This window comes from Mya arenaria, chromosome 7 (assembly GCF_026914265.1).
Source record: "Mya arenaria isolate MELC-2E11 chromosome 7, ASM2691426v1".
NCBI classification, from domain to species: Eukaryota; Metazoa; Mollusca; class Bivalvia; order Myida; family Myidae; genus Mya; species Mya arenaria.
This window is the reverse complement of record NC_069128.1, coordinates 48,160,545-48,186,953: the sequence shown is the minus strand read 5'-3', so window position 1 is coordinate 48,186,953 and position 26,409 is coordinate 48,160,545. Positions and strand designations below refer to the sequence as shown.

The following is a 26,409-nucleotide window of genomic DNA, read 5'->3' as shown; positions in this document are numbered from 1 at the left end:
TTATACCTTTAGGGGTTCCACCTTGGCGCCTTAGCAGGGCGGTGACTTATTTGTATAAAGATGCAGAGCTTCTTAGATTCAAAATGAATTATATACCAGAATGTTTTACATATTAAATAAAGCCATACCTCTAACATATATATGATATTAAACATATATATTATAATGAACTTGTCAATATTTGTGCTTATTTTTTTTTATAAATTAAAAAAGTTTAACACAAAATGTGGCGTAATACAATTCTTCAGAAAAGCGTCAGTAAATTTAGCCAGTGGATTGGTACATATATTTGGATTGTCCTCATCTACGTTTTCTTAAAGTTAAGGTTTAATGCAGAGCGCACATGCCAAATAAGTCAGACATGTAAATAAACCAAGCACGGGCAACGTCCAAACATTATCACCATATCACATCATGTATATTAATATATCAAATTGGGCGATACGCACTTGGAGTACTTCGTTGATAAATATTTACCTGCAATTTGAGTGTTGTTGAATTCAATCTGTATTTTTACAAGTTCGGTTAATACGTTTCATATTCTATATTATTTTGATTTAATTATCCGTTTTTTTCAAATCTGAACAACTGAGCTAACTGCTTTAATGTATGTTTTTTATGACAAGGTAAGTATATATAATGCTTCAAACAGAGGACAAACCAATTATTATCAGCAAGAAACTTTGAAACTATCCTCATGAACGCTCGTTATCTAATGTATACATACGTTATATAATCATGTAAATATTTGTATCCTTTAAATCAGATTACATCGAAATGTATTGTTTGCAAGGTAGTAAATGTTTTGCAATGGAATAAAATTACGGGACAAATATATTTTAACATTCATTGTGTTGCTGTGATCAGGAACATGGGCAAGATTTTTTCAAAGCCATGGAGAGCGTTGCCCGGAGAAACATTTAATAGTAAGTTAAAGGTACACATGTAACACTATAAAATGAAATTGATGTTTAAATGCTGCATACGTATGAAATATTGAGTATTCTGGTATATGGATATAATGCAAAGGTGACCATTTATATATATTGGTATTTGTTCGCCGACTTAGTAAATGTTTCAATTTATTTCACGCATGGAACGTAGACGAAAGTGAAAAAAACAAAATATTATGGTAGTTTCCGTCTTAACAAAACAAATATAACAATATATATATATATATATATATATATATATATATATATATATATATATATATATATATCAGTGCATCTTTCAACGTTTCATGGAAATAAGAGTTACACACGATGAAAGCACAAATTGATTGCAGAGCCCCAACAAGTTTTCATACTTTCTGTAGACAGTTTGAATATATACAAACATGTGTAAAGGGTGCAATTATTAGTTGACCTAAATAAAAACAGTTTTGTTTGTGTCATATACCCGTAAGTTAGAAAAGTAGTTTTATTGTATTTTATGGTATTATCAAATAAAGAAACATAAACATCGGAACGTCGTTGTAAAGCATTCCTATAGAGTCGCAAGAAATAAGGGGTATTACATTTACTAATTAATTTCACGTTTGACAGGACGGTGTTACGGTAAAGGGCACTAGTTCTGTTTCCTTGCGCATTTACGACTGGTTAACGTGGTATTGAAGTAAACAGACCGATAATGAATGGCAATTAGTACACCAGTTGCTTCTGAAAGATGGGTTATAGAACACTAATTGTAATGTCTATTTTACGTTGGAGCAACGTTCGGGGGGGGGATAAAAATAAAACTACGAAGTTTAATTATTTTTTTAGGTTCTAAATTCAAAGACATAAAAACTTTGGTCTAATGTATTCTCGATATCTCAGTCGATAGTGATCTGGGTGACCAGCATACGCAGGCATTTTGTCGTAGATTCAAATCTAGCAGAACATTACCAAATAAATCAAATACATTTATATTTAAACTCTTGAAATACAAAAAAGTTAAATGTCACTTCAATTTACAAGCTCTATTTAGCGGCAAATGATTCTATAACATACCCAATGATCCACATGTACATTTTCATACTTTTATAAATTCATACGTATGTTTTGTTTATTGCAGACTGAGAAATACTACATAAGAAAGCTTAAATCAATTAAATATTATAAGATGGCGATTCTAGGTCTAACAGGAGCGGGAAAATCTTCTTTCATCAATTCAGTGTTTACGGCACTGGATGGGGAGTACTCAAATATTGTTAACACCAAAGCATCTACCGCTACTGGAAGGGGAACGGAACGTGTAGGTATTTCGAGAGTTGATACATTAATAACTTACTTATAGATTTGAACATTTGCCACTTCATAGGAATCATACAATTGTCTAATTACCGAAGATTAACTACATATAGCTTAGTAGTATTGCAATCCAAGGACAATAATCGTTTTAGTGTGTTTTGTTCTAAACAGCATTATTTTGGAAAAATTATAATTTCAAGAAAATGTAGTCATAGTATGTTATATAACATGTTGTTTGTGTTCTGAAGAATATATGTTTTTGCATGCATGATATGCGAAATAATTATCATTTTATGTTAATTTGTGCAGAATTAATGGTCAAAGGCATTAAGCCGATTGCTAATAAAACTTTGACACTTCGATTTACTTAACTGCTTGAAATATGACACAATTAATTCATTTAGTAGGTGAATACAACTATCACTTTGTGTGTAGGAATGTCATGTGCATTTGTCAATTGTTGATTGTTTTGTGTGGTAAACGCTTAATAGATCAGAGTTATCATGCATGTTAAGGTTTGCAAAAGAAACATTCAGTTGCATTGTGTCTGTGATATGTTTCTGTTTATCTTGTTTTTTTGCATATATAGCGCACAAGACGATCTTCCTATTTCCATATGGCCATTAAGGAAGAGAATAATGCATATAACGTGAGGTGTTTGTGAATAAAAGTTTTTCATTAGTCAGTACTTGACAATCATAATGATGACCAAACACCAAAAGAAGTAATTACTAAACTAAAAAACAAGTACATTATGATTGAATGGATGTGTTTCGTCTACTGTTCATACCTGCAAGCATTAAATAATAGAATTCCCAAAGTTATATAGCATTCTTAGTTATAAAAATAGACCTGTAGCAAACACACAGCACTACAACAAACACTAGTTTGTAATATAACTACCTTGGATATACAAAACACATTTAAGACATTTGCTATAATATATGACATTTGATATATATAAACGTCCTTTCTCATAATATCAACAGATCGATTATCAGTGAAAAATAGTTCCGATTAATATGTTACCTTTCTCTAATCTTCTATGGACAAGATCCTTGCCGGAAAAAAAGCACGGCGGACTGAACTTAGGTCCATTTATTTTTTCTATTGAAGCAATATAAGGTTATGCGTTAAAATGCGTCTAAAGAGAAAAGTAGTCGTTTATGTCCATTTTGATGTAGTTTCAATGCAAAACCAAGCGTTTTGGCTCCAACGATTATAACTTCGCTAAACAATTATTGTTGCCTTCATTCATAGGTGAACGCAGTCCGATTGAAGTCACATAATTTACTCCATGATGTTGTCTTTATTGACACAAAAGGAATACAGACAGATGGCAAAGGGATCGGAAAAGATGAGCTCCGAAATGTTTGTAACGGAGAATTTAGCATAAGAATTGAGGTAAGAACTTGTTGCATTGCAGCGTGCCAGTGGTTGTTTTCATTATGATATTTAAGGATCTCAGATATAATTTAGCAGAACACGTTAAAGGTCTAGGTTAAGGAATGTTTGGCATTCATTCAAGCTGCCTATGACTAATATGTGGTTGGTGTAAACAAAAACAAACATGCGATATCAAATGTTTATTGAATACAAATCGAACATCATGAAAGCTTTTATTAAGTATTTAATGTAAGTGGACAAGGAACAAGTTGGAAACATTGAAGACTGAGACCAAATAAGAACAGGTTACTGCCACGAAGAAGAGACAGGAGTACAAGGAACAAGTTGGAAACATTGAAGACTGAGACCAAATAAGAACAGGTTACTGCCACGAAGAAGAGACAGGACGACAGTTCCTATTGAGTTGGACCAGCTCATATTTAATAAGACTGGAAAATGCAGCTTTTGACATGCACTATTATAGTAATGTTCATCTGGTCCATGGCCAATTGCTTACTGACCTAGATTACTAGATTATTTCGAAAGACACCGGCCTTAATAATGAAATCGTATAGATTTGAATTATGTCTTATATCGACTTCGTGCTTTACGTAGGAAAACATAGTGGAACATGTTCCAGGACAGGGCAAAAAGGACATCCTACGATATGATTTGAAAACAATTCTGTGTTTATATTGCTGCAATGCGTTCGTAGTCTTGAGTGATAAACTGCGGAACAGTTATATTGGACTCGTTTGGCTGTTTTTAAAGCTGGCAGGAATGGAGCAGAACGCACGGGGCCCATGTTAGAGGGTGAAACGAGTCTCATTAAAGGTTCGAATTGTACAAAGTGTTGCCGAGATGTCCTGAATGCATAGGTTTCAGAGGTCATTTATGATGAGAAATGTCCATTATCATTTAATACCAAGTATCGCATCTTGAACGCTTATTAAGTATAAGGTGTTCTTCCGTTCGCCTGAGGGTCTCCTTTATGTAACTTATTTGTATCACCAATGTTTGTATACTTTTAGCATGCCCGAACCAAAGGCTGGACCAAATACAAACCAAACTGTGTCATAATTGTTATAGATGTTAGTCAATTGAAAGAATTGACCCACGAAAAAAACTCGGTCGTTACGCGAGAGCTACAAAGTATTTTTGACTGCGTCCCTGGAGGTATTTTGTTAAATATATTATTTCATTCATGTTTCAAATGACTTATCATTCATCTCTATAATGTATGTAAAATTTCTCGCAAGAATCGTTTTTGGTATTTCCTAAGGATAAGGTCTCATATTGCTTTGCAAAACTAAAATACGAATGGACATAGAGTGTATTTAAACAAATAATGTATAAAAAAACATTGTCTTGCATTTTAGTACGGCTTCATTGAAGTAACAATAACAACTTTTTATAATTAAATATAAAATTGAGAATACAGTTGTATTATATATTACGGAAGCACTTGTATTGAAATAAAACACAGTGCATATAAAATGTCAAAATAGCTATTTCATCTACATAGAACTTGTGTGTAAATGATTAAAGATTTGAAATAAAGAACTATTCAACACAATATGGGCCACATTGTTTGAGAATGAAGCTATTTATCCAAAGTGAGTTGAATAATTTAGTTGATGCCGACGTATGGACACAACACAGTTTTTTTTTATTACATGAACTATTTATTTCTGTAAATGTTTAATAAGAAGTTCAGAAAGAATCCTGACGTATTAGAATAAGGTCAAAATCTGAAGCAATAGACAAAGACAATTAATGCTGTTTTTTGCTTAAGCAAACGACATCCCAGAATCAAATGCAGACAGTTTGAATTCGTAAATAAGTGTTGCTAGTGTCGCATAAAATTGGGACCTAGTTCAAAACAAGGCACAACTTATTTAACCTTAAACATCTGCATCTTGTAAAACTCCCACCACTATGTATATAGGCAATCAAGTTGCGTACGTAAACACATATATTGATTTTAAATAAAGTTTTAAATTAAATAGTGTTCTAATTAAAAATAATATTTAAGCAAATGCGTACATAATCATGTGTATATTAAGTAATAACCATAATATGTCGTCTTAACATTTAGAAAATAATAATGATTTAAGTATTCAAAAGATGAATCAGAACTCAGACACTATTGTTCGAAGTTGAATATCTACTAACATCTTGAATGAGACCCTTTGTATACAAATAATTGAATATTCTAGAAGATCGCAGTTCTAGAAATAGAAGATAGAAATTCCATTCATGACCTATGAATAACGGGGAAATACCCTCTTTTACCAAAGTTAGCAATAGTTTGTGCCGGTCGAATATGTATGTCTCGATCTATGACGGCGAATCGCGATATCTGTCGACGTTACCCTATGTGACCCGTGTTGTATAACTGATAAATTTCCCTTACCGCAACAGATTTCTTAAGGGCAAACTCTCATACATGGGAACAAACTTTAAAAAGAAAACAAAAAAACATGCATATTACCAAAATATTTGTTTTCTAGACGTTAACTGAAATACACACATCTACACAGTACTTCCAATGCATGTGTCGTAAGCGATGTGATTTATTAGTAGGTAAGATTCAATGAGTTCCAATTTTATGCAAGTTTTTGACCAAAAAAGTGCTTTCTTTGAATTTCATCATCTTGTGTCTAGCCCCTTGTATAGATTGGCAAGGACGACTAAGGTTTAAAAGAAATAATATTGTGTTTATAAACTAAAGAAGAATCTTGCGCGATCGTTACTTGACCTTTCGCAAAGTAGATGTATACACATTCAGTTTCTTCATTGGGAACTCGTGGCTGATTCTAAATGAATAAAACATAGTTTGCATCGACATTGCTGTTTGACAGTTGATCGCGCTACGCGTGTACTTATAGGACTAGTCACCAGATCCGAAAATCGTCGTTTATCGTGAGAAATACTGACTCACGTGCGTAAACGTTGCTGTTGTGATGACCATGCGGTATACGATGCAGGCAACATGATCGATAGAAGAGTTATTCCAAGGTTCTATTTTTAAATCGTATTATACAATGCATAATTTGCAGCAATATATATAGAGCAACTACAGAAACAAGTCCAGTTGTCGATAGAAATAGATAATACGGTTCCCTTTATTGTTTTGATTCTAATCATATTTGCATATCAAGCATAGTAGGTAAAGCATATGCCCTTATTTTATGCTATTTTTCAATTTTACAATTATATTAAATCGCAGTTAATAACCTGAATGTTAATTTATAGCACTGCTAATCAAACGCAAATTCAATATCGCATAATGAAAAAAATATTTTTTGACCATAATTCAGCGTCCAGGATTCGGTAATTAAAACCCAATTATACATAATTTAATTTGTCACATTTTGAACCATTATATGCATGCCTATGGTTAAATCATACAAACATTTACTTACAAACCTATCTTGCTTCGTTTTCTTCATTTAATTGTCAAAACAAGTATCAAAACAACCAGGGGTAAAAACAATCGTATTCTTTCCATGCAGTTTCTTTATAAGAATACTAAAATTATTAATCTAAACAACAGTTATGGAAACACGTCAAAATCATATTTGAAATGGCCAGCGTATTTTTCCTTAATTATCACTGTGATTATTAAAGTTCAGTCATATTCAATTACAGACCAATACAATTTTGATTTCATCTATATCACGCAGTCAGATTTGTAGTCCTCAATTTAAAGGCATTTAAAAAATGCAATTAAAGTTATACGCCTGGAGCAGATGGTGTTTATGTTAACATTTAGAAGGTCAAATATAAGCGTAAGTGAGCCAAACATGGGGTTCCATTGATATGCGCATTTGGTAATTCTGCGAAAATAATTCATATGACAACATAGCTCCGGGCGTTTAAGGTAAACATCCGATCTTGGCTTCTTTGCGTTTTCGTTTGGAAACAATGATACCAATTGACCGAAGTATCCATCAACACTCTGTATAGATATGACTTGAATATAACATTGTTTGTACTACTGGGCTTGTCCTGTTTTATTGTATTATTGTTCAGCGTGCGTATGTCATTAATTATTTTCATTTTTCAGATGTAGCTATTACTGTTGTGCTGAGTCATTGCGACAAAATAGAGCATGATTTAAGGAAGATCTACTACTCACAGGAAATACAAAAAGCTGTAATGGCCGCGGAACAAATCACGGGCGTTACTCGAGAAAACATAGTACCGGTAGTCAATTATGTTGGTGAAAGATGTCGAAAACCAGACAGTGTCATGAACTCGTATTTACTGGAAGCCTTGTACTACAGTATGCGGGCGGCTAAATGTCGAACTGGTTGGCGGAACTAAGATTGATTGAATAATGATTCAATTTTATTTAACAGACTAATCAGGTCGAAACAATGAAATGGTATAGAAAAATATAATACAAAGGCAGAAGTTGTCGATGTTTCTGTTTTAAAATTATCTGCCAAAGTCAATCATATACATACATACTTTTGTTATTCCCCTCTGAAGATAAATGAGGGTATTAATATTGATTTGGCGTTATCCCGCCGCCCGTCCATCTGTCCGTCTTTTCTCTCGTACACCGTCCGTCCGCAATATATTTTATGTTAATACTGGATTCAAGATTGATCTAGACCAGGTCAGTTTCACAAGAGTAATTACACTAAATTTATGAAAAAAATGAATGCTTGTCCGTTCATGTGTAATTCCATATTTTCTTCTTCTGTCATTTAAATATCGTTTTGCTGAATTGACCTTAAAGTGAATGTTCTTTTGTTGAAACGATTAATCTACGACACTACATTAATTTGCGGGGGATAACAATAGTCTAAATTTCTTCTTCACAAACAAAGTTAATAACATATGGCACAGTTATAGAAAGCTATAATTGAAGTCTTGAAGTATATCCTATCGCGAACTACTGTGCAATCCCATGTATCTTAACTTCAATCAGTGCTAAGATACTAACACAACTATATTTGCCTTTACTCTTTAAACTTATAACATGGACAACTCGGAGAGTATTTAACATATATATCTTTACTTATTCATTTGAGAAAACATGCACCCATGGCCCTCAAACTTGACAAGGACGTTGGGCCTGACCAGAAGATGACCCCTTATGATTTAACATACATAGATGGATACATAAATACATACATGTTTGATTTTATGGATCATTAGGTCAAAGATAATGGTTTCAGTGACCTTGATCGCAATAACTTGTCTCGACAATGCCTGCACCAAGAACCCTCAAACTTGGCATTAAGGTTGGGGTGACAAGAATTTTACCACAATAATTTTCATTAAAGCTCATTAAGACAAAGGGCAAGGTCACAACACATATTTGTCATTAAAATGATGTCATACTTATTCCCTGCTGCTCAGAGGATAAATCTTTATCTGCACTTATCAGTCAATATCTGAATATAAAAAAAACAGTAACTGCTATTTTCAGACTTCAAATGATCTTAAAACTGCCTCAAAGGTTACCAATGTCAATGTGAAGTCAGCTATAATTTTGGTTAATGCATATTTTATTCAATTGACCAAATATTATTGACAACATGGCGCTGGGGGGTATTATGTTTGACAAATATCTCTCGTTTATAAATTGAAGTTCCCGTCGACCCTTTCGTCGTCACTGACGCTCCCGCTGATGTTTCCGCCGATTTGTTTGAGGCAAATATAGCCAGGCATAGTTTCGGGACAAGTTTACCCAGTGTCATTAAACTGGGTTTATGTTCAAACTTTTGGCTACTGTGCTTATTTCTGTAGTTTTCCATATACATATTGAAAGTGTGCGGACATAACATGATGGAAACCTGCAAAATGACATCTTTAAAATCGTTAATGTATATTAACATCAAACTATGACAGACTAACCCTAGAAAATAATATTGTAACATTTTGATGCTAAATAAGTACGGAATATGTCAAAATCATATAAATTTAGTTTCTCTGATTTTACAAGGAAACATTTGTTATTTTGACGTTGATGAGTTTGTGCATTTGTGGGTCCTTATCCATCCTATAACATACTATGTTGATAAAATAACAACAGCACTTATGTCAAAATGAAATCAACAGGTAACATCGGGGAGAACACTACGACACTTAAGATATCACAAAGATATTAAAAATGCATTGTAATATATGCATTAGTACCATTACGTATGGGTTATTCGATTTCCGACAGAGAAATCACTGCTTATTTCAGAGAAGTGGGTTTTCTTGATAAATATGACAATGAAACATTTGCATTAATTCATTAGTATTAATGTATGGCTGGTGAAATTGAATCAAAGTGTTGTTGGTTGAGCAGGACGATTACATTTCTTTATTTTGTATTGGATGATAAAATAGCACGAACATGTGTTTGTTGAGCCGGACGATTAATTCTTTAGAGCGATTATCTTAATTATATTCTTCTATTTGGTAACTATTGATCAATGAGTGGGCAAATTTGAGGTAATGTCCTAGACAATATCATCGAATGTATAAAAAAATGAAGATATTTGAGGCTTATAGAAACTTACCATAGCTTACATTATCCGTATATGCTGCTGTATTTCAAACGAAAAATTACTATGAACAGTCGAGTTTTCTTATGATTCAACACCCATGTTTGTATGGTCAATACAGCGAATGTTACGTCCGTCTAGGTATCCTTATAAATCGTAAAAGGAATACAATGAGGAGATTGCTTTATACGTTCAAATATTATTTTTTGCGATATGCAACTTTCCGTAAAACAGACTTTATTTCAAAGCAAGAATGACCTCATATAAGGGCAAAATTTGATATTTACCAAACAGTGTTTGAATGTTAATACTTAAGTGAAAAACTACAGAACCAAGCTCAGTAGCAAAAAGTTTAAACATAAACCCCGTCTAATGGCACTGGGTAAATGCCAAAGACATAAATCACAAACCTTTAATGAAAATTAAGACAATTACAATAATAAATATGTAAATAATGTTGCTAAATGCTTACATATGGGATCGATAGAGAAACGGTATAATTAATCGCGATATCGCAAGCAAACTCCGCGTTCGTGACTTTATCCTTGTAATGCTCCCAAGAGGCAATCTACAAAGGGAACTACTGATAAACTCATTAAAGCCAGCGAATACGAAGCTACCAATAGACGTCATAATTTTGCATTATCATTACTGAGAACTATGGAATTGATAAAATGAGCCTTGTTCTCTATTTTGTCTTGCTACATTAACCTTAATATGTGAGAAAATCTTGAGACTTACCTATGCAATAATACAGTGGAAACTACAGGGACAAACATATTTTCAATTAGTAATAACGTATTTTTTGTTTCGAGGGCACATGATTAAGACCAATATACTTTTTTCTTGTAATAAACACAACGTTAACATGTTCTTGTCAAATTCGCAGTGCCGATAAAAAGTGGTTGCAAAATATTTCTCCAAACATGTATTTTCGCTATCGTGCTTTTCATTCTTATTTTGGGCAATGCATAACATTTTGGAAGACGCAGACCACGAAAATAGCGTTTACATACACTTAGCACATATATATTGCATCGCAACTTCTCTTTTGATCAAAGCTCGCACATGTTTAAGGTCGAGCACTTTAAACCCGGTTTCATACCCCAGAAAAGTGATTGAATTATCCGCTCAAAGGCGATAATGTTTACGGTAGCGCTATAGTAACATATCTGTATAAAATTTGTGTTGGCATTAGTGAGTATCGTTTAATTTCTGCCTACCGGGATTTTATTGTAATTAACATATAATGTACGTATTAAGTATCGCGTAAAATTTGAAGATTCAGTGTAGCCAAGAGGCATTATTACGAACAGTCTTAAGTCTTATTTCCGAATGAAATTGTTAAACAACCCTTCATTGTTGCTTTCCTTTTAGTTGAGCATTGATGATTTACGATTTGAAATACAAAAATTATAATAATATTGTTAAAACGACGTGGTTTTGTATTGTTTTAAAGGGATTTTAAAAGAGGGACACTAAACTCGGTTTTGACACTAATGAATGACCAAGATAAAAAATCTTAATCTGCGGTTATCGATGGTACTTATTATTCCCTTGATTATTTTCGGATATGTGTTCATGACAACATGTTCATATCCCGATAAAGCCACGCATATCTTTCACATGTAACAAGGTTGTTTCGTATGCATTAAGTGTGACAGGATACTGCTATAAAAGATGTAGTTTACAAATGTTAATGATAAAAGTGAGAGAGTAAAATTGGTGCTCTTTTTCCTGCTTCTATTTTTGTCATATAAATGTGTAATGTGTATATGTAAATATGTTTAACAGGGGTCTATACGCAATGTATAGCAAGTAGTTGTGTCAGAGGCTTCGATAAAAGCCCACATGAGCATGACTTAACATATCTGTAAATGCTTACACGTATTCAGATGCTTTGTATACATTTTATCAGTACTTTCTGATTGCTATTGAGAAAAAATATATATGTTTATGTTTCTGATACGCATTGCATGTTGAAATAAAGAAAACGTGATGTCATGGTTACATCATATACTTAAGTAAAATTAATTATTCAACAGTTGCACATTTTCACGGAAAATATAGAACAGTAAAACGTTTCAATTTCTTCCTGATCAAATCTTTATTCAAGACAAATTGATATCCTAGAGAAACTCAGCTTCTGAATATTCGCATTGACCAGTTATTGTGTATCAGATTCTATATAACAATCACTTTGGCTTCAATAGTTTTAACATTTGCTTCAAGTTAGGTATAGTGTAGTACTTCTACTTTCCTAAGCTCCAATACACCCATTTACATTTACAGGGGCAGCTACACTCAAGAATTCTCTTAATTTTATTTCAGTCGCCCCCCTTGGAGTGCAAGAGAATATCCAGCCGTCATTAAATGCGTTACAAAAAGCAAGGATATTGCAAAAACACGTGATTCAAAGAATGTTCATGGATGTATTTTATACTTTTGCAGAACGATATAAAGTAAATCTGTTTTAGACTTTAGCAATACTTGATCACAACTGAATTCCTTCAAAACATATTGCACTAAAATAATCAAGATTATACAAGATTTAATGAAAAACGTGTTGCATAGTATGTTCAATTAGGTGCACAAGTCCCATGTTAAGAATTGTGCTAATTGTGAGGCAGCATAACAACTTTATGTCTTAACATTGATTTTTAAAATCAAAATACTGAATACATTTTTTTTTGAGATATGAAAGAAATCTGAAATACATCTAACATGCGACAAGCAATTACTTGACTAAAACATTCACAGCATCAAGGCAAATGAAGAGTGATTTAAGAACAGTAGTTTCATTCAAACAAGATCGCAAACACGTCATTGTTGTTGGAAACAATTAGCATGTAATACTTTCCAGCCTCTGTCGTTTTTATTTTTCATGAGCATAAACAATAACTATAACCTTAATTCGTGGTATTCACAGTTCATCTGTAAATAAAAATAATACAAATTACCATAAACACATTTTTAAGAGTACATATAACATGTAAATCAAAATAAACTTATGTTTATACTATATTGAAAAATAAAATATAATCAATTACAATGCTTTACTTCAAGGGATACTATTACATTAATATAAAACTTTATCACAAACATGTATATATATAACTGTAGTTTAAAGCATGTGTGTCATTGCATACCATTTATTCCTTTTACTGTTTTCGCACAGTTTGTGAACTTTTTAACGAACAAGATAATTCCTGAATCTCAGTCCGTCTCTCTCATTTGATGTGTTCACTCAAGGTCAAGTGAATGTTTGATTCAGGAATCCTGTTAAATCAAGAGTGTTTGACTTACTTAACTGTTAAATGCTGAACATTGCTTAAAGGGTTAAAACAATTTTAGTGTAAACTCGTAATACATATCATGGAATAATCACAAAAAAGTTATAAGTTCCTCTTTGGTTTTACTGAAGTGAGCTTTATTAATTAATAATAATTTTTAAACAGTTTTCCTTTTTAATATAATATGTATGAACAACCTTGGTATTTAATAAACCAAGGTTATTTTAAAGTTAGACAGCTATTTTAATCCTTTTGCAGGAAATTGATAATAACATAACTTTACCGACTTCATTGTGTATGCACTAATCTCGACATTTGATTAATTATGTTTTCTTGTGATGGAGTATCCCCCCGAATAAGACGAATCTATCATCTCAAAGATACGTAAAGATGGAAATCGTGAATAAAAGACAATATTTAATAACATCAAAATTAATAAATGTGTACTATTTTCAAATAAACCATATCTCCTTATTAGCAAAGCCCTCTGATGTGATTTAGTAATTATTGTAGTTCAGGTATTTTCCGTTCGATCGTTCTGATAAATGATTTCTTTCGTTTTGTATATTGAAGGATGCATAGCTTTGGTTCCATGTCACGTCTAAAATATATCCATAATTTACAGATTATGGATACAACGAAAACAAATAAGGGGGAATATGCGTTCCTAGTCGCTGCTTCATTATTGTTTAAATGATAAGACATAGAAAGGAAACGTAGTTCAATCTCAATACAAGTCAAATTTGGTTATAAACATTTAAATTAACAAAACACTTGACCCTGCTTCATTTCTTAAATTGCTTTTAGATTCAATCCTTTGGTCAATATTAGTCAACTTTTATGCCAATCATATTATTCATTTGAAAGTGTATAACTTACCTTTTCCTTTCCCTCATTACACGTTTATAAATTCTGATTGCCAAATATAATGTCACGAACTAAAAAGGATTTAGAAATAACATAAACATCTTAAAAACTATAAACAAACGTGTGCATGTGTTGAAAAATATTATAAATTTAATATATAATATGTATCACGCAGTATTTTTATAATAATTATTTTTTAAAACGGATTAAACTCGGGCACGTCTTACAAAATATGTTGTGTAAATTGAGGTCTTGATTCAGGTTTCAGATCCTATAATTTTAAAAATTTACGAAAAGGGTCTTGAAAAGCTTTACATTGCACTTGCACTCTTAAGAGATTTAACAATACCAAAAAAACTAAGATCAACATAAAAACTATTAATTTCATGAAAAAAACAAGATTTTTTTTTATTTTGCGGAATTGTTTCTCGATTAAAGGTTTTTCTCAAAACAAAAATATGTTAACCTTTACAACTAATATTTTGTCAGGCAGATTTAAACATAATTGAACCTCAGCAACTAATAAAGACCGCGATGCTGTGTAATTGCATACCAAAATAGAAAATTAAATTTATACGAATCATTTGCTTTCACAACATGTATAGTTCATAGACACCTTTGCATTTTATGGCACAGAACTTTATGTTTTTATACATATGTTGCTGTTTTCGTTTTGATTAAGACGTATTAACGCACTAACTTATAGTGGTATCGTTGTAGCTTTGTAAACGTGGGATTAAAAAGGGGTCAACCAGCGTGTTATATAAATAACAATTAATTAAATCGACTACCTTCCGCCTTTATCCTTTTTTAAGCCTTCGCGTAGGAAAACTCATCAATTGGTACCATAATGGACCAGTTCTTATAACAACACAGGTATTTGCGGATAAACTATGTTTATTTGTTCCACGTTAGACTTATAATGATCGTAATCACATATTGACATTTTTAAAAAAAAAGACATATAAAGAAGTAATCATATGTTTTTATGTGCACAAACCTCACTCTTATCCAAACAATTCTTAATAAAGATAAAACTTAAAAGATAAATCTTATCAAAGTATGCATTAACTTGAGGAAACTTATCAATAAAACAAATAATAATTAAAAACGAAAAGGTAAACCCCAAGTACTTCAATGATTAGAGATCCTTACTCTATCTGCAGACGGAGGGAAACAATTCAGAGCACCTAATGCAAACACTTTTCAAAGATACGATGCAGTCATCGTTAGATACCAAAAGCATTACACACAGTCTGCCTTATAAAATAAAAGGTTTAAAACTGTGTGATCATAGAGCTTCATAATAAAAAGCATCATTGTACTAAAACTGGGAACAAATAAAGAAAAACATTATTAAAAATAAAAGCGACTAGTATAAGCTATTCTCTCCTTCCAAATGATATGAAAATGTAAAATATTTGAAGAAATTTAAGTCACAGCCAAAACACTCGGAGTCAGTAAGCACGTGTCCGCCAAAAACGGTTTTAAAGATAACATGAATTAGCAAATTCTTCATAAAAATCAAAGCACTGAATGTTTAGTTATGAAAGGATGCTATATTGAACCCAATATTTTGTTTCAGGTATTCATCTTCAAAAACAAGAAGGCAAGTGCTCTTCAAAATATTGCCTTTATATCCACAAGTCATACCATTACCCGACACAATGAAACAATTGTTTGCGAGGACTTGCCTGCTGAAGATTTCTTAACGCACTCAGCGGAATCCCTGATCTAATTCCGACCTCCTCAAAAATAATAATTGCAACAAGCAGAACACCGTGAATTAACATGACCCCTATTAATGGATATCATTTACAATAACATAATCATCATAATTGTACCGAATGGCGTTTTATTCGCCAAAATCGGTCGAATTGAAATTGTATTACCATTCTGAAAAAAAATTGTCATATTGATATGATGATACAATTATTTCAAAACCTGTTCTCAGAAAATACTATTAAGCTTTAAAAGCTTAATAGTATTTTGTTATAAGAACGATAAAGCATAGTATAAGATAGGTTAAACATAGTTGAAGAAATATTTATCATAGTCGAAGAAAGGCTAAGCAAAGTGGACGAAACAATTAGCATATTTGAAATAGGTAAAGCATAGTGGAAGAAACGTTAAGCAAAGTGGAAGATAGCTCAAGGATGAAAGAAGAAATATTTAGCATAGTGGAAGAAAGTTTAAGCATGGTGGAAGAAACGTTCAGCCCTCGATAAACTCGAACAAATTGTAGAGTTACAGCATAGTTTCTTCTTCGTGTGCTCAAGTCTGCTTCCAATGTCCTTTTGACAACTTTGTATAGTTGTATACCTAAAACATTGATACTGATGTTGCGGATGGGCTTCAATGGTTCATAAAAGACGGGAAGACTGTAATATATATGTTAACTAAATACTGTAAATCTTGCTTATCAAGCAATGGTCAAGCAAATAATGGCCAATGAATAAATATACTATTCTGTCGACGGCATTACAAATATATACAATGTCATATAAGGTAATGAAACACAAATGGTACAATAATGGTGAAATGATGAAACGGTTGAACAAATTACGTACCTGCAATATATATGTAAACTATGTATTGTAAATCATGCTTATCGCATAAATGAATGCATTGCAAGTTTAATTGCAGAAGGGGCAAATGATAATATGAAACTCAGTAATAAATTCAATGTTTATTTCAATGAATAACGTAATTTCAATAAACCATTAAAAATGATACTGCGACACTAATAATTCAAGGGATGAAACTTTTATAACGGTTAAACGAAAGGTATGGTTATAAGAATTATTTTACTTATCTCATATGCTGTTTACGTCACACTGTTTGATAAATTTACTTCTGCACAACTACATTTTAATGATTCGTTAAAGGCTACATGCATTGTAATGTAGGCTGGTAGCATATTCTCTTAGTCTCTTATCGATATGAGCAAGTTTTAGGTGAACGTTTTTCGACATTTTCCTAGGACAGGACTTGAATAATTGATAATAACAATTCAAGGTTTGCAACTTTTATTTACGCAATACTGTATTTATAACTATTGGAGTAATCGTTCTTATTTGCTTCTCAAAAAGTGTTGACATATTGTTATCACCTTCTGCACTCAAGTGTTCATATTCAAGTGTCACAGACAAATACCACTTAAATTGGCTGTTGAAGTACTGTTTTAAAGTGGATATAGTATGTACTTGATCTGATAATAGATCGAAATATTATTCAAATTCAGTTCTGCTTTGATCCTTTTGGGTACCACTATATTCTCTATCGAGTGATATTTCACTCTGTCTAAATATGGATGTTAACGATTTTCTTCAAGGAGAATGGTTTTCTTGGCTTAATCATTGTTCACTGGTTGGTTTAAAATTTATATGATGATTAATGACAACGTGGTCAGATTGATTATCGATCTTATAGTACTCGCGTGGACAGCAATTACATCGAAAAGACGCAATAATTCGATCCATTCACATACGTATTTGCTAAAATATTGATTTTAGTATGAATTACCGTTGACATATTCAACAAACAACATAATAAATGTGTAATGTTTGATGTCGATAACGCGTTGTTTTGGTGGCTGAACTTTGTTTTAACATACATCGCATTTGCATTTTCATTTGATCTAAACTGTACGCTCATCCAGCCATTTTAACTCTGTCTACACTGTTTTTGCTCATAAATTTTGGGATTATGCAGACAATTATATTCTTTGCGTTTTGCCAAAGGTAGCTGTTCTGTTTGACAATGTGATTATGTGATGAACCATACTAGAAATAAAGTTTTTTTAGGTACCTTTGTGCTGGAGTGTGATATTTTCTGGTTGTAAAGACGTTTAGAGTTATTGTGACCTGTCACATATTGAAACGGTACACACAAATTTCTTAAAACGTATGTCAAAAGTTGAAAATGCCTGTCGATTGCAATTTGGAAACGTTTTTTTTTAGATTTTGATATAATTCAGTTACATTAACCGAAGGCAAACTGTCAACAAAGCTTTATAAAGTAGCATTTAACTGACAAATGTACTCATTTTTGAATGTATGATTAGTGTTGTATGGAAGAAACAATATTTAAATGAAAAAAAACAACAACTCATATTTATAAGAATAAATCAAGTATATTCTGATCAATACAAGTTGGACATCTGATATTGATACTGTCTCGTATGTTTGAAATATAAAATGTTTAAGGATACAATTAGCAAAGTGTGCTATTTTGACAATGTAGGATGTTTTTTTGTTGCAGTATTAGATATTTTTCGAATGTTTAAATATCCTGTCCCTAGTGTTAAAGGCCAATTATGGTTTTTGATTTATACAAATATAAAGACAAAAACAAAACTTTCAAGACAAACACAAACAAAAACACCACCAACAAACCATACCTCATTAAGATTTCTTAACCATTTAACGAAAAGATGCTTAGTTAACATAGTCATTTTACCATACACGTTGTCCAAGGACAGTTATTGTTATTTGCATAAAGTACGAAGACACATGCAAGTGTGTAAAATTCAAACTTGTCCAATAAGTATTTTCTTCAGCAGTTTAATACTCACATTTGAACGCATTTGCGACTGGTATAAATGTTTATTGTAAATTTACCTTTTACTAACCGTTCCAAGGCGGTACCTATGAATCCTTGATAAACACACCTAGCTTTGTATATAGTTTATTCGCACTGTGTTGTTTATGGTGTTTTGTGCTGTTGTTCCATGTTCCTTGTTTGTGATCTTTTGTTTGTGTGTTCTATGTCTTTAGCGTTTACCCTGTGCCATTTAATGTAGTTTATGTTAAACTTTTGGCTACTGAGCTTGTTTCTGTAGTTTTGCACATAAATATTGCTCGTTCGAAGTGGCAATAGAGTCGAACTGGTTTCATCGTATCTTGCATTTTGCCACTCAGTGCTAACGAGCATATTAAACTGATTCAATTGTTCGCCGCTTGAAAGTTTCAGGTACACATATACTGCTGTACACACTGTATTCTATTGTTGTATGTTCTCGTGTGTTCTCGACGTCAACAGCGTGTAGTACACTATTGTGGATATCATAAGTCTTGTTGCAATAATGCGTGATAAGTGATGGCGGATCCATGTCATCACATTTCGCTTGTACTCAACATTACGCAAGTGTTTCACAAGGACCATACGTGCTCAATTTGGATGTTAAGTCAATACCCTTTCGATAAGATACATCCCTGTTTCTTTTATATAAAAATAAAAGATCATTTTTTATTTTTGCTACATCGTTTTACTTTAAATGCTAACACACCAGTATAAATCTCGCCATTTCCATGCTTATTACTCATATCGCATACAGCCAAAGCTATGAATCGTGTTAAGTCGGAAATACCATTTTCTGTTATAACTTCTTTGAAGAAAAACTGTATCTGACAAAAATTAGCGCAATGTGTTAAGTATATGAATTTTATATCCAGAGTTAATTTTATCATGACTCTTCAATCTTGTTTAAAGAATTGATAGTGATAAAATGGACCTAAACTCCTCATACAAAATAATGGCAAAATGGAGACGCATTTGACGTCACGAAACAGCCGATAAGCTAACTGTTATATTCTTATGAGGGGCAAGCAAATAATGACCATGTATAATGCAAAGAGGATATTTCATGCCCATAGTATTAAAGTAAGAACAGCAACTAATATTTCTCTCATTTCACTGAAGGCATTTTGACAATCAGATAATATCAACAAAATTATGGATATGAACTGGAAATAATAGTGATGACTTAAGCGCCTGATAACTGAGCGAGAACGAATAAAACATGCAGTATCGGCTATCCCCGTACGTGACTAGCCTCTTTAAATATAGATTGTACCTATTTAGTATGGCATTTATCAACACGGGCATTGCGCACTAGCCCATATGGCCTTCAGACATTGCGCTGCAGATCAAGTAGACACGATTTCGAATCATAATATCGACAGAAAACTCAGAAACAAAAATATGTTTTTCGAATTAGTCTTCTCTGGTTTTCGAATTAGTCTTCTCTGGTTTTACCCTAAAAGAGCACTACTTTTCCTAAAAAATAATGACTTAAAGGTAATAGAGCTGAATATCATCTTCTAAGGAATAAAGCGACACATGTGACAATATTTTACTAGTAAGAAAGAATTTTAGTGTTGAACTACGGATATAATTACGATACTAACGTCTCTCCCTTCCAATGTAACAGTTACTGTTTAACGGACTTTATGGTAGTTGTTGTACGTATGTTAAATTTGTGCAATCGGCTCTTCGTACAATCTTGAACATGTGAATGTTCACGATTACAACCGCGATAATATTATCATTCTCAAATAAATTGTTTATCCCCTTTGTCGTCAGTATGTTATCAAACAATGACATAGCTTCATGAACAATGGATATGTTACAAAATTTAACCCGTTTTGCTTACGCTGTTATCAAAAAGCGACCCTAATTTGATAGAATCAAAATCAACATTTTCGAATGAATTAGGCCAAACAAATGTTTTTCTTTGTTAGCTGGAGTTTCACAAGATCCAATCTATGCAAAGGTGATAATGAAAATGGAAATACACCTAAATAATTTCGATTTTCCGTTTTATGAAGATTCTTACATACAGGGGATTTATATATCACAAGAAAATGGTGATTAGCTGTTTCCGAGTATGTTTTTGTCACTTCTATAATGATACGCATTGTGTTTTTGTTGGGTATACATATATTTTCAGTTGCTGTAATATGCCACTTCAAGAAGAACCTATCGAACCACTAACAGATACAATATATCATATTATAGCTTCTTATAACAATATCACAAATTCATGAAGTACTTTTGCTCTTAACGAATTTCAGAGAAATATTTGAAAGCTACAACAAATGTAAGTAGTGCATCTTATTACATGCATGGTGCAATAGAATCTCTATTCCTTAGTGTCAGAGTTTCTCTTTAAGTCAGTGTTTATATAAGAAAGGTAAACTTTGTTCAATTTAAACAATACCATGTTATCAAAGCTAGACTATGTAAACAAATATGTACGTGAATGTTTACAACATAAATTAACTTCGATGAAATTGAAACAATACTATGTTATCTAATCTTTGTAAGGATAATTTCAAAGTTCCCAGTCGACCCAGTGCGTGGAATGCGACATATATACTTGAACAAATAACATTACGCTGTCTCAGATAAATTACATTCATATTCTTCTGTATATTCAAATCTAGTGTTTATGCGCAATGGGTAACAATAGTCTGTCAATGCACAATTGCAAATATTGTTTAGTTAAGGTTTAACATTCTACTATCGATAAGGAAAGATTATTGATTCTTGTTGAAACATCGAGCTATTTGAGATTGAAAGTAGCATTACTACTTTAGTTTTAGTTTTGAAACATCACTTTCGTTTTTTTTGTTGTATTCGTTGTATTGATACATTTTTTTCATCAACATACTGTGATGAAATTTATGTTATAAACTAGCAGTAACAGTGACGTTATAAACCACGAACTTTTCGCAAGGTGTTTTATATCCTAGACAAACATTGATATCATTGAGACGTATATTAATGATCGTTCATGGCCAATGACGTGTAAAAGACCAGTGCATACTACACTAGCATACAGTATCACACATAATATGTGAAATGGCACAATGATAGAATCTAAATAAAACAATGTACAAGAGATGCAACTCTATGAGGATACTGACATAACACAACTATCTCGTTACTTATGATTGTTAGTGGTAACCATTCCAGTTATCATGCCAGCCTGATTAAGTCTTCAACTAGGTCGGTTCGTTAATGGAATTAAAGAGGTCCCCTAAGCATGAATAAGACAGTCTGCTACCTGGAAAATTTATAACCGTAGGCAATTGCATAATTTCAATGAAAGACAAGTTTGTCGCCAAAAAACACTAAAAAGAGATTGGTATTCACGCAACAACTGTGAAATGAATTGTCGACGTTAGAATGGTAAATGAAACATGTGGTAAGCTAAGACTAAAGATTATAATAACATAAGTAGATGGCTTAAGACATGTGTACGACAGATGTTAATTATTAAAGACTACCTCCCTTTAATGCCGGGACGAAATAAACTATAGACCTATCACTTTATCTGCCCTTTGTTGATATGAAGCTGATAAAAAGGTGAGTTTAACAAAGGTACACGAGTAAAATAAAACGTTCATTATTCAAGCGACATTCTTTCGATTGCATTTCCTCTTATTTTAAAGCGGATTTATGTTTGGAATATATACATCTGTTTTTGTCAATCCATTTTGAAACATTCGCTCAGCCAGGTGTGTATTTATTTGGTATCTCTTACTTTACGTTGTATGTTTCATGCTATAGATACGAATGTTGATTCATTATATAAGACTATTGAATTCCTTACACCAAATCTAATACTAGATTTACAAAACGAATAATCAATAGATTTTTTTTGTTAAACCGAAGTTTGATAAGGTGATTAGTTTTCTCAAACACTTCGACAAACCTGTTTCCAAAATAATGTTTGTCAGTGCTTTAAGTGTTTTAAGAAACTAAACTCTTAACCAATCTCAAGTACAGGACCAAATCCCCCCACGCGGCGTAGACTGTGCTATGTTTTATATAAACTGGTGAAAGAATACTGAAGTTATCTTTGTTTAAAGTCTTCATTTGAAGAAAAACATTGCCTTCCGACGTAGCATTAATGACGCAATTTATCACGTGGTATACACTCACTGTGAAGGCAATACTCTTCAAAACTATGAAATAAGAATGGTCAGAAAATTGAGCCTTGTGTGATAATTGATTTATTCAGTTTTCGTATCGTAAAACAAACTATTGCAAGTTTTTCAACAGTTACATTTAAGTCTTTGAAAAAGAATTACGTGATCCACCGTATAAATGGTTGTCATGGGGGAATTGTCATTGTCTACACCTTTATAACAAGAATCTATCAATATGTTGATATTCGAGGCACGGAATGAATATGGTAAGGCTGAATTTGTTTATCAACTTATCGGTTAAAATTGTTGTTTTGTTTTGCAGGTCATCCACGTTCATGCTTGAGTTTATCAGTAAATAATTCACTGCTGATAGTATTGTTAATGATGGCTGATGTAAGTATCCTACTTCATGTTTTGCATATGACGTTTTTTTACAAAGCACAAATGTGATCATGACGAAAAGTTGTTCATATAGATTAGAACTATTTATAAGATAATTCCAAGTTCAATGTGACCATAGGCTGCTTATGTAATATGTATCTTTAATTTGTATTATTGTTTATAATTTCCAAATAAATCTAGGACAAGGTCTAACAGCTTGTTCATATATATACTTACACTTTGCTTCAATGATGTTTAAAATGACAATGGTCAGCATGGTATCTATCTCTAACGTACACAAAGTTATTAATTCCTTTCGTGAACCTGATTGTTGATTGGTAAGTTGTGCTACGTTGTCCATTAAAAGAGCGTGTCTGTCGACAATGTTGTTAAGGAATGAGTTAATCAAATTTAAAGGCATAGTGTTGATTCACTACGAATAAGCCCACTTCAAGACCTGATAATGTCTGCTCATTTGAAAATCAGTGTCCATTCAAACGATATATTTTAATATCACAATAACTATTTATGACAAATACAAATCAATTCATGATTGATAAGAATAAATTGGAGGTTGGCGAACAAAGTAATTTAGTAAAACCGGTTTCCATTGTTTTCTCAATTATATAATACATTTCAACTTATCTAATGCTAAAATAATGTATGAAGCGTCTTGTTTATGAAATTTGGGTCATTGTTTCATTTTTCTGATTTGTGAAAATTCTTTATTATGAACCACTATGATCACAATGCAATAATTAGATAAACATTGTAGAATGATTTCAACTCTGTGTCAAAGTAGACGAACGATTCATAACCAAGATTCTTATCTATCATTGGCAAACATACTTTAGTTGTTGTAAAGACTTCAGGGGGTAAGCAAGTTCGTGCGATATCATTTGTTAAACCAACCGAGACAAATTCCTATAATTTCAAATTTTATAGCTCCTGTCAGCAACAATTGTCTTCGAAAGGGATGCAACCTTGATTGGTGTAAAGAGTATCTAAAAACTGAATATTCCTAAAAGGTGCAATGCTGGCTAATTGCACATTGATTGAAAAAACTTACTTGCACTGTTTAATTCCTGATGTGAAGGCAAACCAATAAGCCAATTCTATAAAGATATTCACCCCATTTCTAATACGTAAACTTTTGTCAAAAGTGCTGCCTTAGAACAAGGTATGCATACGTTTGCGTAACAGGAGCTTACTTCTATATTTCGTTACTTTACGGTATGAAATACCTTCTTCATTCAATGTATCAATCAGCAGTGTACACTCGAAAGGAAGTTCAAATTGTACAAAATTGGAGTGTCGGTATTGAATCTGATAAATTACCTATGAATGTGCCAGCATTTTCATTCTCATCTCTATATTGAAAGATGTCTGTATGTCGTTCATTTTCTACTCTGTCATTTTTGGAAAACTGAGCTGAAGTAAAAGTTATATGTTTTCTTCTATGACTTATCAGTGTCACTGTTTGCTTGTTTACTTCAATTCTGAATCAATGTTTAATTTTTCCACAAATTTCATGAATAAATATCCTTATCCAAAGTATTAATGAACAGCCGTTTAATAACAGTGTGTGTATACCAAGTGATAAATTGCGACATAAATGCTACGTCGGAAGGCAACATTTTGCTTCGAATTAAGACTTAAGGCAAATATAACTTTACTATTTCTTCACCGATTTCAATTAAACATACGCCGCTTACGGAGCCCCGCCTACGGTCTTTTACCAGAGTTTCATTGAGAGCTTAGTTTCTTAAAACACTTCGACAAACTTTTTCACGATACAGCCGTCTTACGGAGCACTGTCCAAACATCATTTTTGAAACAGGTTTGTCGAAGTGTTTCATGAAGCTTATCACCTTATCAAACTCCGGTAATAAAACGGAGGCGGGACTTTGGCATAGACTGCCTTTTGTTCAATAAAATTGTGAGAGTAAAACAAAAAGCAAAATGTTGCCTTCCGACTTAGCATATATGACGTAATTTATCACGCGGTATATATACACACTGAATAAGCTAGTTGTAGTTTATTTCAGATCTTCATTAACACGCTCATTAGAGTCAACGGCTTGTTCTGACTGTTTCCAATGTATTTCACTACTTCTTAAAATTAAGCTGTTTTGCTTTGATTTGACATTTTTCTAAGAACACTCTGGCGTTAAACATAATCATTGTTTATAATAATAATGTTTAAAGATTATGATACAATTTAGTTGCACAATTAATCTGATGCTTTTAGAACATGTTGCTATCCTGTTCTTGAAAAGAGAGCATTCCACCAGGTTGCATTCCATTTAAAAGCTGGTTATTTAATAAAATTGTGATTTTAAATGAAAAAGTTTATTTTCGGTTTTGGTACATTACATGCGGTTCTCTTTATTTATTTTGTCACAATACTGTTCGAAAATAAAAGGTATTGTCAGATCTTAGCCCTACTTTTTGATAACTGGATTCTGATCTACGCTTGATAAAATTATTTCAAGCAAGTAATTTTTTGCTGCAGAGTATATCCACCGTCTGGTTAATAATTAGCTTCAAGTTAAATCTCCGACTTATTATTTAAATATAATTTGCTTTTTAGGTTTAACATGAATCAAGAGTTATCGCTAGTGTTATTTTTGTAAATGAACATCGAGTCCATCTAAATGTTGAGGCAAGTGCTATATTTTGATATAAATAATATGCATTCCAGGCCGCTTTAAAGTTAGAAGATGATCTTATGTGACGTTGTTATTTTTTTCTGTTTCAGAACGACATCTCTAAAAAGGTACAGGATTTTCTGAGTCAATGGATTTTTCCTTTGGCCGTAAGTAGCCGCGAGAATCGAAAAGTGTTATATATTACACGTTGGCTTCCGATAAGAACTTGTGTTCAAAGATTCTACTACTACTTATCACGACCACCACAACCAGTAATACCACCTCCACCACCGTGCTACTTCCTGTACTTCGTACGCATTTATTAATGCAACTTAAAAGCCATAATATTCACATGCGTTGCA

General features: G+C 32.5%; 1 protein-coding gene across 1 annotated transcript in view; it reads left to right on the top strand.

The window, feature by feature from the left end:
- Positions 1–785: 785 nt before the first annotated feature.
- The window catches only part of LOC128241206 (uncharacterized), a gene marked incomplete at its 3' end in the record, with an annotated part of 36,305 nt that continues 10,681 nt past the window's right edge, over positions 786–26,409 (top strand). Inside the window, exons 1-5 of the mRNA XM_052958161.1 lie at positions 786–926; positions 2,059–2,238; positions 3,495–3,638; positions 4,652–4,796; positions 12,467–12,597. Of these exons, the coding sequence (XP_052814121.1) occupies positions 2,107–2,238; positions 3,495–3,638; positions 4,652–4,796; positions 12,467–12,597 (552 nt within the window). The remainder of the gene's footprint in view (positions 927–2,058; positions 2,239–3,494; positions 3,639–4,651; positions 4,797–12,466; positions 12,598–26,409) is intronic.